Source organism: Eretmochelys imbricata, chromosome 11 (genome assembly GCF_965152235.1).
Source record: "Eretmochelys imbricata isolate rEreImb1 chromosome 11, rEreImb1.hap1, whole genome shotgun sequence".
In the NCBI taxonomy this organism is placed as follows: Eukaryota; Metazoa; Chordata; order Testudines; family Cheloniidae; genus Eretmochelys; species Eretmochelys imbricata.
In genome coordinates this window covers 28,695,798-28,710,172 of record NC_135582.1, presented here as the reverse complement: position 1 = coordinate 28,710,172, position 14,375 = coordinate 28,695,798, and the positions used below count along the sequence as shown (strand labels likewise).

The 14,375-nt window shown below is 41.3% G+C and overlaps 1 protein-coding gene across 3 annotated transcripts in view; it reads right to left on the bottom strand.

The window, feature by feature from the left end:
• Nucleotides 1-14,375, bottom strand: part of FMNL2 (formin like 2) — a 263,378-nt gene that overhangs the window by 29,983 nt on the left and 219,020 nt on the right. For all 3 annotated transcript variants that reach the window (XM_077829846.1, XM_077829845.1, XM_077829847.1), the window contains exons 10-11: nucleotides 8,460-8,534; nucleotides 2,192-2,302 (exon numbers count right to left, since the gene is read on the bottom strand). In XM_077829846.1, coding sequence (XP_077685972.1) covers nucleotides 2,192-2,302; nucleotides 8,460-8,534 — 186 coding nt within the window. The remainder of the gene's footprint in view (nucleotides 1-2,191; nucleotides 2,303-8,459; nucleotides 8,535-14,375) is intronic.

Sequence of the window (14,375 nt, the reverse complement as noted above, 5' to 3'; positions counted from 1 at the left end):
CCTCCTTGTGTACCTGTGCAGAGGCACTGTATCTGTTCTCTATTGTTCTGCCTGTGTTTGAAATGAGCCCACATAATCTGAAATGTCAACCTTTGAGCTGAACAGGCATAAATCAGGAAGAGATTGTGATGAAACATCTTTTTAGATGAATTACAGTTTTTGTGCTGGCAGAAGATCATCATCAGCACAGAAAGGAGTGCTCAGTGTCAATGCGTGCATATTCCTAGCAGAGAGCAAAAAGTAGCTCTGGCTCTGTGATCACTGAGCAGAGCCAAAGAACAGCAGGAACAGACAAACTCCTAAGCAACCAAAATACTGTTTTCCATGTAAATGTTCCTAATAATAAAACACTAGGAGAGAGAGAAATACATGGGGATAAGGGAGAAACGTGATATAAAAGCACCATTCTCTTTAAATAGAACATTTCCAGAAGGTGCCAGTAAATCTCTAAAGTCAGGAGCTTGTGGATTTCTAGTCAACATTCAATAGCATGATGTGTCAATTTTAATCTTAGCACCACAGCATTTAATCATTTGAAGAAACACTATCTTATACAGTGTCTGCTCAACAAATGCTCCCCACCTTACCTGGTAACCTAGGTCCTGATTCAGCCAGGTGCCTAACTCACATGCTTAAAAGTCGGACACATGCTTAAGTACCTTGCTCAATTGGGCCCAAGAACAGAACCAGACCAATTAATTGATGTCATGAGGGATGAATTTGGTCCATTATGGCCAGCTGTGAGGCTCAACTTTGGAACAAACTTAGGTCTGGGGAAATGAATAATTACAAGATGAAGATCAAATTTTCATCCATGCTCCATGAGTAGGTTTACATCAATGGTCCCAGTTTAGCAGACACAATGGCTACATTTTTAGCAAAATATGTATAATCTCCTCTGTCCCTTCCAAAAGCTCTCCTGCTTCAATGGACTTCAGGGGAGTTAAAAGGCATGTCCCCATTTTTCTCCCCAATGTGCTTTTTATAGATTTCCATTGCTGGCAGGTATGTCTCCCACTGCACATAACAGGAGTTCTGTACCTGGAAACGGGAGAAGATACCCCTTACTTGCTAGATAAGAAGTATCACTGAATCCTCAGAGCCACTAACATTATCAGCTCCTAGCAAAGATAAATGCTTAAAACTAGGAGAGTTAGGCAGGCTTATTGACTCTTTCAGTGTGGGGGCGATGCTGTTGGGGATAAAGAAATATAAAGAGATGAGGGGAATGAAAGAATCAAGGTAGCTTGAACAATGTAAGGATAGTTCTGCTGACAACAGACATCATACTTCCAAGTACATGTCTGAGGTTACTTCTTCCTTTTGCTTCAATTTGTCATTTTTACCAAGTGATCATTTACTCATTGTTTTGCCATACTCATGGTTTGATTCCTGCTGCCCAGAACATGGTGTTTCTGGAGCCAAGAAGGTAGTTACGTACCGTGCATCCCATTACTGAGCATGGGGGCAGGGACTGAGCGAAGCTCTCAGAAGCTGTCACTGGGTTTACTTTGCTGCTATGAGGCTACTAGCAGAAAACAGTTTAGCTGCCAAGATGTCTGAAATGAGCCCAGCCCTCTCAGCAGAGAGGTCACTATATTAGATTCAGGTTCCAGCTCCCTTGGAAGAAAGATCAGCATGCTGGAAGTGTGAGCCTTGTATGGTTTCATTCACCTTACCTGGAACAGCAACTAATTGCACATTTTGATCAAAAAAATACAGAGCAAGGACCAAATTCACTCAAAGGTCTGTGCTCAACTTGGAGCAGGGCCGCCAGGATCAGAACTTGGGAGGCTGCAGCAACACAAAATGCTTTCAACATCCCCCTTCACCAAGAGACCTGCAAGCAGCCCTCACAACTCCAGAAGTGAACCGTGCTGGCCAATTAAGGCAATGGGGGATGGACTGAGGCAGTGAATTCACGCTATTGCTTTTGCAGCTAGGGCTTCTCTGGAACCTATAACATTGTAAACTGCCCTCCTAAAATGGAGTCCAGAAGGGAGGTTAGGGGTGAACCATCCGGGATGGAGTGGCCCTTGCTGGCACAGAGAGGCACAATATGCCATTCTCTGCACTAGCAGAGACCCCAATTGTCATTCAAGCCATCCAGACCCTGGCACTGTTCAAATATGTTAATCCATTTGGGAGATAATGACCAATTCTGGTCAGAGTAAAACCAGGCCATACTTACATCTAAATATTCGTCCAGACCTAATTTCGTAAATTCATACTGGAGATGAACTCTGAAATTCATGTCCTCTACTGAATGGACTACAATGTTGATGAACTGCATACATGCCACCTGTAGGGAACAATCATCACAGACTGAAAATTTAACAAGAAATAGCGGTGCATCCTTTGTTTTGTACAGAATGCTAGGATTTGCTACACTGCGTAAGAGTATTTAAAGATGATTCTCTTCCCTCCTACCCAGGGATAATAGCTCATGCTTCAGATAGAGAGGGAAAAAATCCACTACAAACCTTGCCAGTTGAACAGCAGATGGTGTGTGCAAAGGCAGCATGCCTTTGTGACATCACGAAAAGCACAAGATTTGGGGCCTGATCCTAAATCCAGCGAAGTCAAAGGAAGGACTCCCACTGACTTCAATGGGGATTGGTTCAGGCCCTCTCTTTTGACAAACATCACTATAGATGTTATGATTGTTTAATGTTGTCATATTTACCACAAATGGAAACGCTCTGATTTTCTTCTAGGAGTCAGATGTTTTGTTTAAAGTAGTGGATCCTGGTTTAAAAGGTGTTAGTTTATCCTGATTAATGGAAATGTGGGATTTCAAAAGTTCAGGAATATCTGTAGAGCTCAGTTTTGTTTTATTGTGCCCTTTACATTGTCCACAGAAATAAAATGGTTTCCAGGCAATTGTTAGATTGTCCATCCAGTGTTAGATTTCCATCTGACTCCAGAAGTAATTTAATTAGCTCTTGAGAAGAAAACAACATCCTTTTTCAAATGAAGGCCACAATTCTTTTCTTTAATAATGATATGTACATTTTGTTTTGCAATCTGCTGGCACTGTTAAATTAGACAACAGGACTGGGCATTTTAAATGGAAGGTGCCATGTTGATATTCCTGGAGATTTCAAAATCCAACATTTAGTAACTAATGATAAGATTCATATTTCTTAGCATATAAACTAACACAGACACAATGAAAGAAACAAACTCTCCCAAGCAAGGTCATCTGGAGCCATCACTACAACCACTCCCTCCATAACAGATGAGACAGGGTGGTGCTGAGGCTGATGGTGGAAGGATAGCTGCAAAATGCAGGGTGTCAGGTTATATCACCCAGCTGAGCTTGCCTGTTCATTTTACATAGATCTAGCTTAGAGTAGCAATAGTTGTTGGGCCAGATTCTGCCCTGAGATACATGTTCCCAGCTCCCATTTAAGTCAGTGGAAATTGCACGTGCTTATCTGACCACAGAATTTGCCAGATTCATCTCAGTTATTTTTATAAATGTCTTTGTATAGTTGTTACCTTTACGCAGTAAAATCGAGTACTGATATATATGTTTGATATATTTTTCAGTTAATAGGCTACAATATCTATTTTTTTTAGATACACAGGTATTATAGTATAAATAAAATGATACTGTATGTGTGTTTAAAAACAGTTGGTCAATCTGCTTAGGACTTACCTGAAAGAAGATAAATTCCATGTAGTATGACTTTACATACAGCTAAGACTTCAAGAACAATCTACCCCTTTGGGGTCAATCAACATTTTGCAGGAAGAAGTAAGCGAACAGGAGGGCTATGCTTTGAATTACCATTTACCAGAACACAATAAAAAGAATGCCAGCTAATTCTGCCTGATGGCTGGTTTTGTAGAGACCGCCTCCAGGTGGTCAAAGAGTTGCTATACAAGATCTTGAGAACATAGTAAACTGATTAACCAAGAGTTAAACATAGCTTGTTTGTGTCAAATGATTCTGTGTGTGTGTGTGCACAATATCCATACTGCATATGTTTCATTTAAATAATCTGTTTGCAGAAAATATTGTGTAGGTCCCCAACAATGCACATACAGTTGTGGTTGAGTGTAGGGATATGCTTGAATAACTACCTCCTCCTCCTCCCCGATTCAAAGACCCCTTTCATTTGGGGGAGGTGTGCAGGGGGCGGTGTGGAGGTGGAGGCGTGTGTGTACAGGAGAGGGGGACAGTGGACATCCAAATCCAAATATTTCAGCTTTGACCCATTTCTAATTGGAAAATGCTCCCTCAACGTGGCTAGAAAGCTAACCTCATTATGTGAATCTTTATAGTACAATATATTCTTCTCAAGTTTCCATAATCAAATACTCTTTTTTTCTTAGTATCACTACTGGCCCTAAACTGCTGAGCAATGGTACACTGGAGGGTAATTTAACAGAGGGCTAAATCCTCTTAATTTTAAAATGATCTGTTACACTCTCTTATTTTGTTTAGTAAACACTTGCAAGAATAAGGGCAAATCCTGAGTTCCTTTCTCAGATCCTAATACTGCAAACATTTATACACATGAGTAAAGAGTTTACTAGATCAGAGTAACTGAATGTAAGAGTTATTTTTAAAATTAAACAGTAACAAGTTACTGTCAACAATAACAACCCTCCCTGAAACACCTCTTTTTAGTTACTCTTTCCTCTTTTCACATTAACACCCTCTAATTTACCTCCACCCCCAGGTCAGGATATAGTTAACCAAAAATCCTTTTTTGTTATCTTCTCCGGTTGACATCAAGCTGAAGTCGAGTAGCTGCAGAAATATCTTTGTTCATGTTCAGTTATAACCTCAAGTTTTAACAATGCCTCCTGGAGCCCTGATTTTTTGCCATAAATTTTTTATCGTCCTGCCATAACTGACTTTGGCACATGTTACAAACCCAAATGCTCACACAATATAGGTGGTTCAGCAATCCAACATTCAAGAACTCTCCACATTGGCTCTATCTTGTACCGTCTAGCTTTCCCGCACAACCCCAAAGCATATTTGTCATAGGTTGTTTTTAACAGCATGTGGATATAGTCAGAACCAGATGGTGACAGAAGGATCCAATCTGTCAAACCATTTGTCATTAATTTTCTGTCTTTCTGCTGTAGGCCTGTCAAGTATTTAATCACTTAGAAAAAAGTAGGTGGAAGCAGATTTTATTAGTATTGGGCCAGCTCTTGACAATCCTTACTCAGAGCCATGTTGTTCCATTTCAATCAGATTTCAACATTGACTTCAATGATGAGCTCTAAAAATGTAATGGCACAATAAGGCCCTTTAATCTGGGGGGCAAGGATCAGCGTTCACATCACATGCCCTGTCAGTACCCAGAGACAACTGGCCCCACTGTCAGAGAACACAATGGGATGGTGCGAGGAGGGATAGGTAGGTAGGAACAGGACCTAAATAAGAACTTCATGATTTGGTCAATAATGCATAGTCAGTTACACAGGGCCATAATTATATAAAGCATCTAACATAACATAGAAAAGACACACTCTACCCTTAGAGCAGGCTATCTAATAAGTGTAGGTCTGGAAGGATTTGATTTTTATTGGTAAATCTCAATAAACATCAATTTCACTATACACTCACAAACAAAACAAATTCTATTGATAATAATTGAAATTTACAGATAGGCAAAGTAAGAAAAATGCTGCTTGAGAAATTATTAGCATTTGATTTAAGGGCATTTACTTTGTATATTTTGACATGTGACACTGACAATTTGAGTTTTAATGGTTATAAAGCTTTAACTTTTTGAATCTCAAAATCTACTGTCATTAAATAATTATCATCTGACCCCTCCATTATCTGACCACCCCATATCTTCCTGCAACTGTGAAAATTTTAGATCAATAAAAACTGAAAAAATCCTCGAAGCTCATAATTTTGCACAACTGTGCAAATTTAAATTTATAAAAAAAATCTTTAAAAAATGCTTAAAAATAAACATTGATATTATCTGTTGAAATTATAAAAAAAAATAAAAATTTAATTTGGCCAAGCCTGGATATATGTAAATAAAGGTTAGTTTATCAATAAAGTTGGACACTTTCTGGTGGCCTGTGGAGAGCTGGTTGACCACAGGCTTCTGTCTTCTTGTTTCCAGTTGCTAAATTGCAGTAAAAGAGGCTAAAAATACATGAATACTACCCTCATATTACTTTTTCATGTAAGCAACTGCTGGAGTCGTTACAGGAATATTATACGATCATGAACAGGTAGGGATATTGCCTTTGTGATTGTCCATAAGACAAATCTTTCTATTAAGTTGAAGCCAAAAATGGGACAAAGTTGAGAATATTTAATCTATCTGGTGCCTACCATAATGGGGCTCTGGTCCCCCCCTGGAGCTCCAGGTGCCACTGCAATACTACTAACAAAGAGCAACAACAAGAAGATTGTATGGAGTCACTGTAGACAGTTCAATAAGCCTAGCATAGTTATTTTAGATTTTGTAAAGCTTTTGTTTCAACATGCGAAAGTAGCCACAGAATTTTGTTTATTGCACAAGCCCAGAGACGGCAGTTTAAAAATTCTTTATTGGGTATCATGTTCTGTTGTTTTTTAAGAGTATCAAAAGAAGCAGATGGTTCATTGGATTGGTAATGAGACATTTCGTTTTCACTTCTTCATCATGGGTTTGAGTTTGGCCCAAGTTTGCAGGGGCTGAAAATCATTGCCATGGGAATGCAGTTCAAAACCTACCTGAAACGCCATGGTGGTCTTAATCTAATTCCTAATGGACAGAAGTTCACATCACAAAACCCATCAACACAATTGGCACTAGGTGCCATCCTTGTCAGAAGTCTGAGCAGAAAGGCCAAGGCTTGAATGGGCACAGAGACAGACCTATTCTCTCACCCCAAGGGGTGGATTATCAGGTCAAATTTGAGGCACACTGGCATGGGCAGCATTCTGAAGCTTGCAGTGGTGATGCCTGTGCTGTGCCTTTTCTGTGAATAAATAGAGGACTTTGATTCCAGGGCTTTTAAGCTGACACCTTAAGGAATCACTAAAATTCACATACGGTACATTTTTAAGACCTATGTTAAGGCTCAGTTCATAACAAATTCATTATGTTCACCATTTAAACTCATTCATGTCATGATTCATCAGAGTTTGCAATGCAAGAGCTAGAGTTTGGTGTGTATGGGTGCCAATGTACTCTTCTGCTATGTTTCTATTTTCTTTCCTGTTTCAGGGGAAGTGGTGTCTGTGAAGATGCACAAGCAAATTGAGGAACGAATAGTGGTAAAAACTAGTGTTATATTTATCTACAGATAAGGAAGGACAACGGCTGCAATGAGTCTTGGCCATATTTCCCTGTCATAGGGTGTTTGAGGATCTTGGCATATGTACACTATACACATCTTGAGATTTCAGATATTTTCTATTCTCCCACCCAGTTACAGTGCACAGTACTACAAACAAGCCCTCCAGTTGTGCCTGCCAATGATCACATACTAAGATATTATAGTATGAGACACTTTTACAAAAGCCTTTCCACTGCATCATAAGTGCCCACATTTTCTGTTACCAAGGGCCTTATTGGCAACTGACTAGGGGCCCAAAGGTAGACATTAAATTGGACAAAAGGGAGCACACTGTAGCAAACTTCATTTTTGACATGTAGATGGCCCTTCTTACTCATTGCCAGCTTTATTGTTAAACATATGGTGTTAAAGTAGCACCTAAAGGCCGCATCTGTCATCAGGGCCCCATCGTGATAAACACATGGTAAGCAACTGTCTCTCCCATAAGAGTTTACAATCTGAACAGACAAGACAAGACAGACAAAGGTCAGAAGCAGGGCCATCCCTAGCTATTCTGGGGCCCTACACAGCCCTTCCCCCCTCCCCCCCCCCGTGGTGGGGCAGGGGGGAACCACCCCCCAGCACTCACTGGTGGTGCGGCTGGGGCCGGGTTGCTGCACTTCCCGCTGCTGATGAGTGCAGGCTGGGCCCCTGCTGCAGTCCTCGGGAGTGGGGAGGGGGCTGGGGCGGAGCAGAGGTGGGGCTGGGGCTGGAGCAGCATGCAGCTGCGCAGGGCACCAGGAAATGCGGTGCCCAGTATTTCCTGGTGCCCTACACAGCTGCGTACTTTGCGTATGGGTAGGGATGGCCCTGGTCAGAAGGGGAGACACAGGCACAGGGAGCCTCACAGCACATCACTGGTGTAGCTGGGGCTCAAATACTGGTTTCCAAGTCCCAGATCGATGCTCTACTGAATGGTCCACACATATAGCCCCTAGGTACAGTAGCCAATAATAACACATCCGAAGAGTATCAATAGCAAAATTTGAGCAAAGTAAAGAATGGAAGCTATGTAAGTTTGAAGATACTCAATACATAATGAACAGAAAAAATGTACGTAAGCCCCAAAGGAGTATCGGGGAACAGGAAGGGACACAGCAAAAAGGAAAGTTTAATTTTCTAATGACAGTAAGGCTTACCATGAAGTCTATATTGTTATCTTCATTTCGGAAGTGTTCCATCAGCTTTTCAAAGCGCTGTTTCTCTCCACAAACCTGCAGAGGAATCACAGTGTATCTGTTACACAACCATCCACTAGAGGGAGTACTAAAAACATTAAAACCAGGCTTACATGCTTATTCACAATCCTTTATGCACCAACAGTCTTTTCCCTTATTCAGACTATTTTCTTCATGACAAGTCTCACTGCACAAACATTTTTGACTGTCCAAACTCTGACCATCAGCTGTGCTGCAAGTCACCAGGATCAGAACTCAGGCTTAATTATAAAATAATTCTTTCCATGTTTCCTTGCCTTTAAAAAATTTAGGCCAGATCGTCAGCTGATGTAAACTGGTGTAGTCAATGGTGGTGAAGCCAACGGAACTATGGCAGTTTACACCAGAGGAGGATGTAGCCCTCTAGCCAGTTCACTAACCAATCATGTTAGATTCTTTTCCCCCTCAACACATTTGAATATAATGCCATGATGCAGAAGATCAAATTACAAGGTGAAAAACCATGAAAATTATCCTCTGTCAAATTTGGAGGTGATGTAAGTCAAACGCTGGCAAGTCTGTGTAAATGTTAGCTGGGGTGACTTACATGGCAAAAGGTAGAACAACAGGACTGATGGCAGGAAAAGCAACCAACGAAGGAAGAAATAAGCTCTGAAATAAAGGAGGTCTCAGTACATTATTTTATATCTTCTTACATCTTTCTAATAGTTAGTTTCCCAGTTTTGATCCCACTCTCCTGATTCGTCAGCATATATATTGTTAAATCCAATTTACAGCAGAGTTGCAACACAGTAAATAAGTTGAAGGGTGAAGGAAACTGGAGTGAATGAGTGCTACAACCATAACAAGGAGGACATAAATGGATTACTAGAAAGATCCGATGTCCTCCCCACCCAAGAACTGCATCTCTTAACACTGATGTGTAATCTAGGCCACCATTTATACACTTTCAGAATCTGGCCACAAAAACAAGACAAGAGTCTTTTCTCCTCAAAAAGCAGTTCAAATAAGACAGACAAGATAAGTCACCTAGAGAGAGACTTAAGTGCCTTTCACTACCAGATGTTGGAGCACTGATTCATAGAATCATAGAAGATTAGGTTTGGAAGAGACCTCAGGAGGTCATCTAGTCCAACCCCCTGCTTAAACAGGACAAACACCAACTAAATCATCCCAGCCAGGGCTTTGTCAAGCCGGGCCTTAAAAACCTCTAAGGATGGAGATTCCATCACCTCCCTAGGTAACCCATTCCAGTGCTCCAACACCCTCCTAATGAAATAGCGTTTCCTAATATCCAACCTAGACCTCCCCCACGGCAACTTGAGACCATTGTTCCTTGTTCTGTCATCTGCCACCACTGAGAACAGCCGAGCTCCATCCTCTTTGGAACCCCTCTTCAGGTAGTTGAAGGCTGCTATCAAATCCCCCCTCACTCCTCTCTTCTGCATATTAACAAGCCCAGTTCCCTCAGCCTCTCCTCATAAGTCATGTGCTCCAGCCCCCCAACTCTCCCTCTAATAAAGTGCTTGAAGCTCAACTTCACTGGATTTGACTTTACTATAGGGCCAATCCTGCCTCCTCCCCTGTGAGGTCAGGGGGCCCTTGGCAGAAGAACTAGTGCATTTCTGCTGCACATGGGGAAATGGTGGGGAAGAATTTGGCAAGGCCACACAGGGCTCCCCTGCATGGCACAGAAATTTGCCTCTGTGGAAAGAGTCAGAAAGATGTAAGTGGCAGATAGGTCTTGTATGGGTGCCCAGCACAAGGGTAAATTTAAATTAAATCAAATAGGACAGGCAGTGAGCACAGAGGCTCCCTTACTCCCCTGCAAATACCCTTTGTGGCCAGTGAGATTGCTTGCTGGAGTAAGGGCTTGTGCATTTCTTTGCAGAATCAGGGCCTTAAGTCAGAGGGGGATCACAGACCAGCAGTCACAAAAGTTCCAGGGTTAGTATGAATACCAGAAATTAAGAACCACTGCCTTCAGGCATTGCACTAAATAACACTGTGTAACAGCACAGATTCAGATCAAGAACAGAACAGAACAAAATAACAAAGGTTTAAAAGAATTTGAGATTCTCAGGGGGAAACCAATGAGATTAACGTGGTTAAATACTCTAACAAATCAATACATAACAGTACACAGATAACATGAATACATAATTTATCTAGCTTTCAGAGTAACAGCCGTGTTAGTCTGTATTCGCAAAAAGAAAAGGAGTACTTGTGGCACCTTAGAGACTAACCAATTTATTTGAGCATGAGCTTTCGTGAGCTACAGCTCACTTCATCGGATCATTTATCTAGCTGTTACCATTTATTCCAGAAAAAGAAAAAAACCCACAGATCTATTTGCTTGCACATGGAAAACAACTTGAAGAATTATTTATTATCAAAGGTAATTGTTTCCAGTCAACAGCCCTATGCGTTATGCTCTCCAGTGCATTTCTATTTTTCAGATGTGTCTGCTTACGTATGTCAATGCTTTTAAGAGGCTAAACTGTGATATATTATCACTGTATTCACTAAAACTTGATTTTACACCAATACTGTAGTTCATAGCCTCTGAGCCACATTTTTAAAGGGGACTTGGCTTGGTTGCTCATCTTTGCACCTGCAAATCATTTATGCCTCCCACAAAATATATTTTATGTGCACAAATGGCATCTAGCTAGCTCAGTTGCAAGTGAAAATATCATTTGCACATACAGATTCTGTGCTATTTATATAGGCACCATCTATTGTGAGCATACAAAATAGTCATAGGCACAGATTTAGAGGCTGTAGTTGGACATATATCCCTACTGTACATGTACTAGCCCGCATCACTGACACTTCTTGTACTGGAGTGTTATAAATGTTTTTAGGCCAAATTCTGCTGTCAGATATGGGTGTGTCGGATCCTTCTAATGAAGTCAGCGTCAGCCCAGCATACTCCTGAAGCCAGGGAGAGAACTTTCCTGCTTAGACCTTGAGCTCATTTCTGCGGCCCTTCAATTCAATGTCAAACTCCCAGTGATGTCAGCAAGAACAGGAATTGGCCCATTATGTTTTCATGTAAAGAATGTGTCTTTATCAGGGCAGTACATATCTGAGTGAATTGATATTCACACCTTTATTAGTACTGCATCAAATTATGCTCTTGACTGTGAACCTCCTCAGAAAGAGGTTCCTAGCACAGATATGGAATATGTGGCCAGTGGGATTATAACTGGAAAAGCTATGCTGATGGGGAAGGAGCCGAGAGAGCAGCATAGAGGGGCTGGCCCACAGCGGGACTGGAACTTGTCTGTTTTTGTGGATTCTCAGGATCGGTGAGGATGAAAGGCCACACTCTTTGTCTTCCCAAATCCTAGTCCCAAAGGGAGACCTAGCTGGAAACTCTGGGATGCACTGTTGGCAACTCTCATGGTTTTATCAATAGTTTCAGGATTTTTGGTGTTTTTCTTAAAGTCCCAGCTCCTGGAATCACGTGAGTCTCTGATTTCATTAGAGGGGGGGGGGAGGAAGTGTCTAGGCCCAGGCTGTGAAGAAAAGCTCAAAAATGGGACCCAAGTGCAAGCCAAGGCTTAAAAACAAGAAGGCAAAAAACCAAACAAACAAACAAAAAAAGCCCCAAATTGTGTTTTTGAAAATCTCACGATTTCTTGGGGCCTGACCATGCCCATGCTCATGTGTGGGGTTGTTAGTACTGGCAAGATTAACTTCTCTGAAGCTAAATTTTCAGCCTTTCCTGGGCTCACTGTCACCACAGTCTCCCAGATTTCTCACCAGGAGAGATATGACCATACGCCAGTTTTAAGTTACCTATCCTTCCCAGGTAATTTTTCTTGTTAAAAAATAAACTCTTTGAGTCAAGGACCATTTTTTTGGATGTACAGTGCCTGGCACAATGGGACTCTGATCTTGGTTTGGCTTCAGGGTCCTAGTGTTATATCAATATTAAATAGTAATAGCAAGTTATAAACCTCTGGGAAGGAAATTTATAATGAAAATGCTAGATGCTCCTTAGTGTAACAGCTCCAACAGCGCTATTATCACCATGGTTAATTAACAGATTACTTTTTATCCCCTTTGGCTTAACATGTGTTATTCAGTTTGGCAGGCAAAAATATTATAAGAACTGCCTCATCATAAAATAAAGAGACATGCAGTGTAGTTCTGAAAAAGAGTTCTGTGTAAGCTCGAAAGCTTGTCTCTCTTGCCAAGGGAAACTGGTCCAATAAAAAGATATTACCTCACCCACCCTGTCTCTATAATAAAGAGACATGTAATTGAGCTTGATGGCTGAGACATGAGCACCTAAATTTACAAGTCTTGAAATAGTTTAAGAAGAGCATGGCTTCCCATGGATCACCCTGGCAGATAATAGCAAAGTTGGTCTTTGGTTACTTTCAAGTTTGCTGTGCGTAGTTCAGGGATTCCTTGCTGTGTGCAGTCACAAAAAGAAGTGATCAACTTCACAGCATCATGTGAAGCAGAAATTAAATCCTCCTGACATCAGAGTGCTAATCTCAGACAGGAGCTAAGTGCACCAACGGTTGCATGTGGAGTCCGCTGTTAATCTTCACAAAATGAACCGTTTCCTTCCGCTTCTCAGGGCTTCTCATTATTAGTGACGGACAAAACTCATCCATGTATAGTCTCCTCCCTTCGTTGCTCACAGTAGTTTCCAGAAGCAGAAAGATGGTGTCAATCTGTGGTATACTCAAGCCTTGAAAGAGACAACATTGACTAGTGGAAGCAAGCATAACTCCTGCTTCCTTGGAGTGGCACTCTGTCCCTCTGTAGTAGTGGCTAGCCCCCCTCCTAAAGATTATTGAGCCTGCTACAGCCTTGCTTAAGAAACATATCTTTTTAGCTCATGCAGTAGAGGCTTATGCATTAAGCTCCGAAGGTCCCAGGTTTGATCCCCGCAGCTAAACCCCTGTGTGGGTCAGCATCACACAAGAAACTGCTGCTTCCTAACCCTGTGACTGGTTTAGTATGTGGCATGCAATCTTTCTGTGCCTCAGCTTCCCTATCTAGAAAAGGTCATATACATGCACTGCAACAAACTGGATCCAAAGTACCTCAACAGAGACACAAAAGAAGTGCTAATATGTGCCAATATCCTGTCTAGCTCTGGGCTACCCCACTTCCTCCACACAGATTATTCCTGCCAGAATCAGGAATAATTTGTGTTTATGGCACACATAAAGCCCATTATCTGGTCTGGTCTACTTAAAGCCCTGTCCTGGAGTGCCCTACCATGGGTCTAACAGAATAGATTCTTAGTAAGTTTGGAGGATTGCCAGATTGAGGACATAAAAATTCTGCCTTATGTTCTGCTTTGGCCAACGTCTCTTCTGGAACGTGCACTTAGACAACAGCAAAATACAAAAGATGCAATGTTCTAAAGATGCTGACATCTAGAATTAGCTCTCCCAGGGAGAGCCAAACAGAATACCCAGATCTGTCTGTCAGAACTGATGAAACCTGCTCAGATATGAGAAAGAAATGGAGTAAGCACCAGCTGATTTAATTTTACTTTGAAAGCTTGCACTGGACCTGATCTGACTCCCATTGAAGTCAATGGGAGTTTCTTCATTGACTTGAATGGGAGTTGGATCAGATCTACTGTTGTATATTAAATTTCAAGCCTTTTTACTACTGTAGTAAATGGGATAAATGGTTCATTAAAACTGATGTTCTGACATAAATCTTGCTGTGCTCTGGAGACACCCTCTGAAACAGTCATCATTCACAGAAGTAATAGAAGAAAATTCAGGCTCACCCAAACTTTCGATTCTAAAAGAAAACAAGTATCTCTGGTGCCATTTCAGAAAAACTGGAACTCATTTAAATAAAAAAACTGTGTATTATCAGCATTTATAT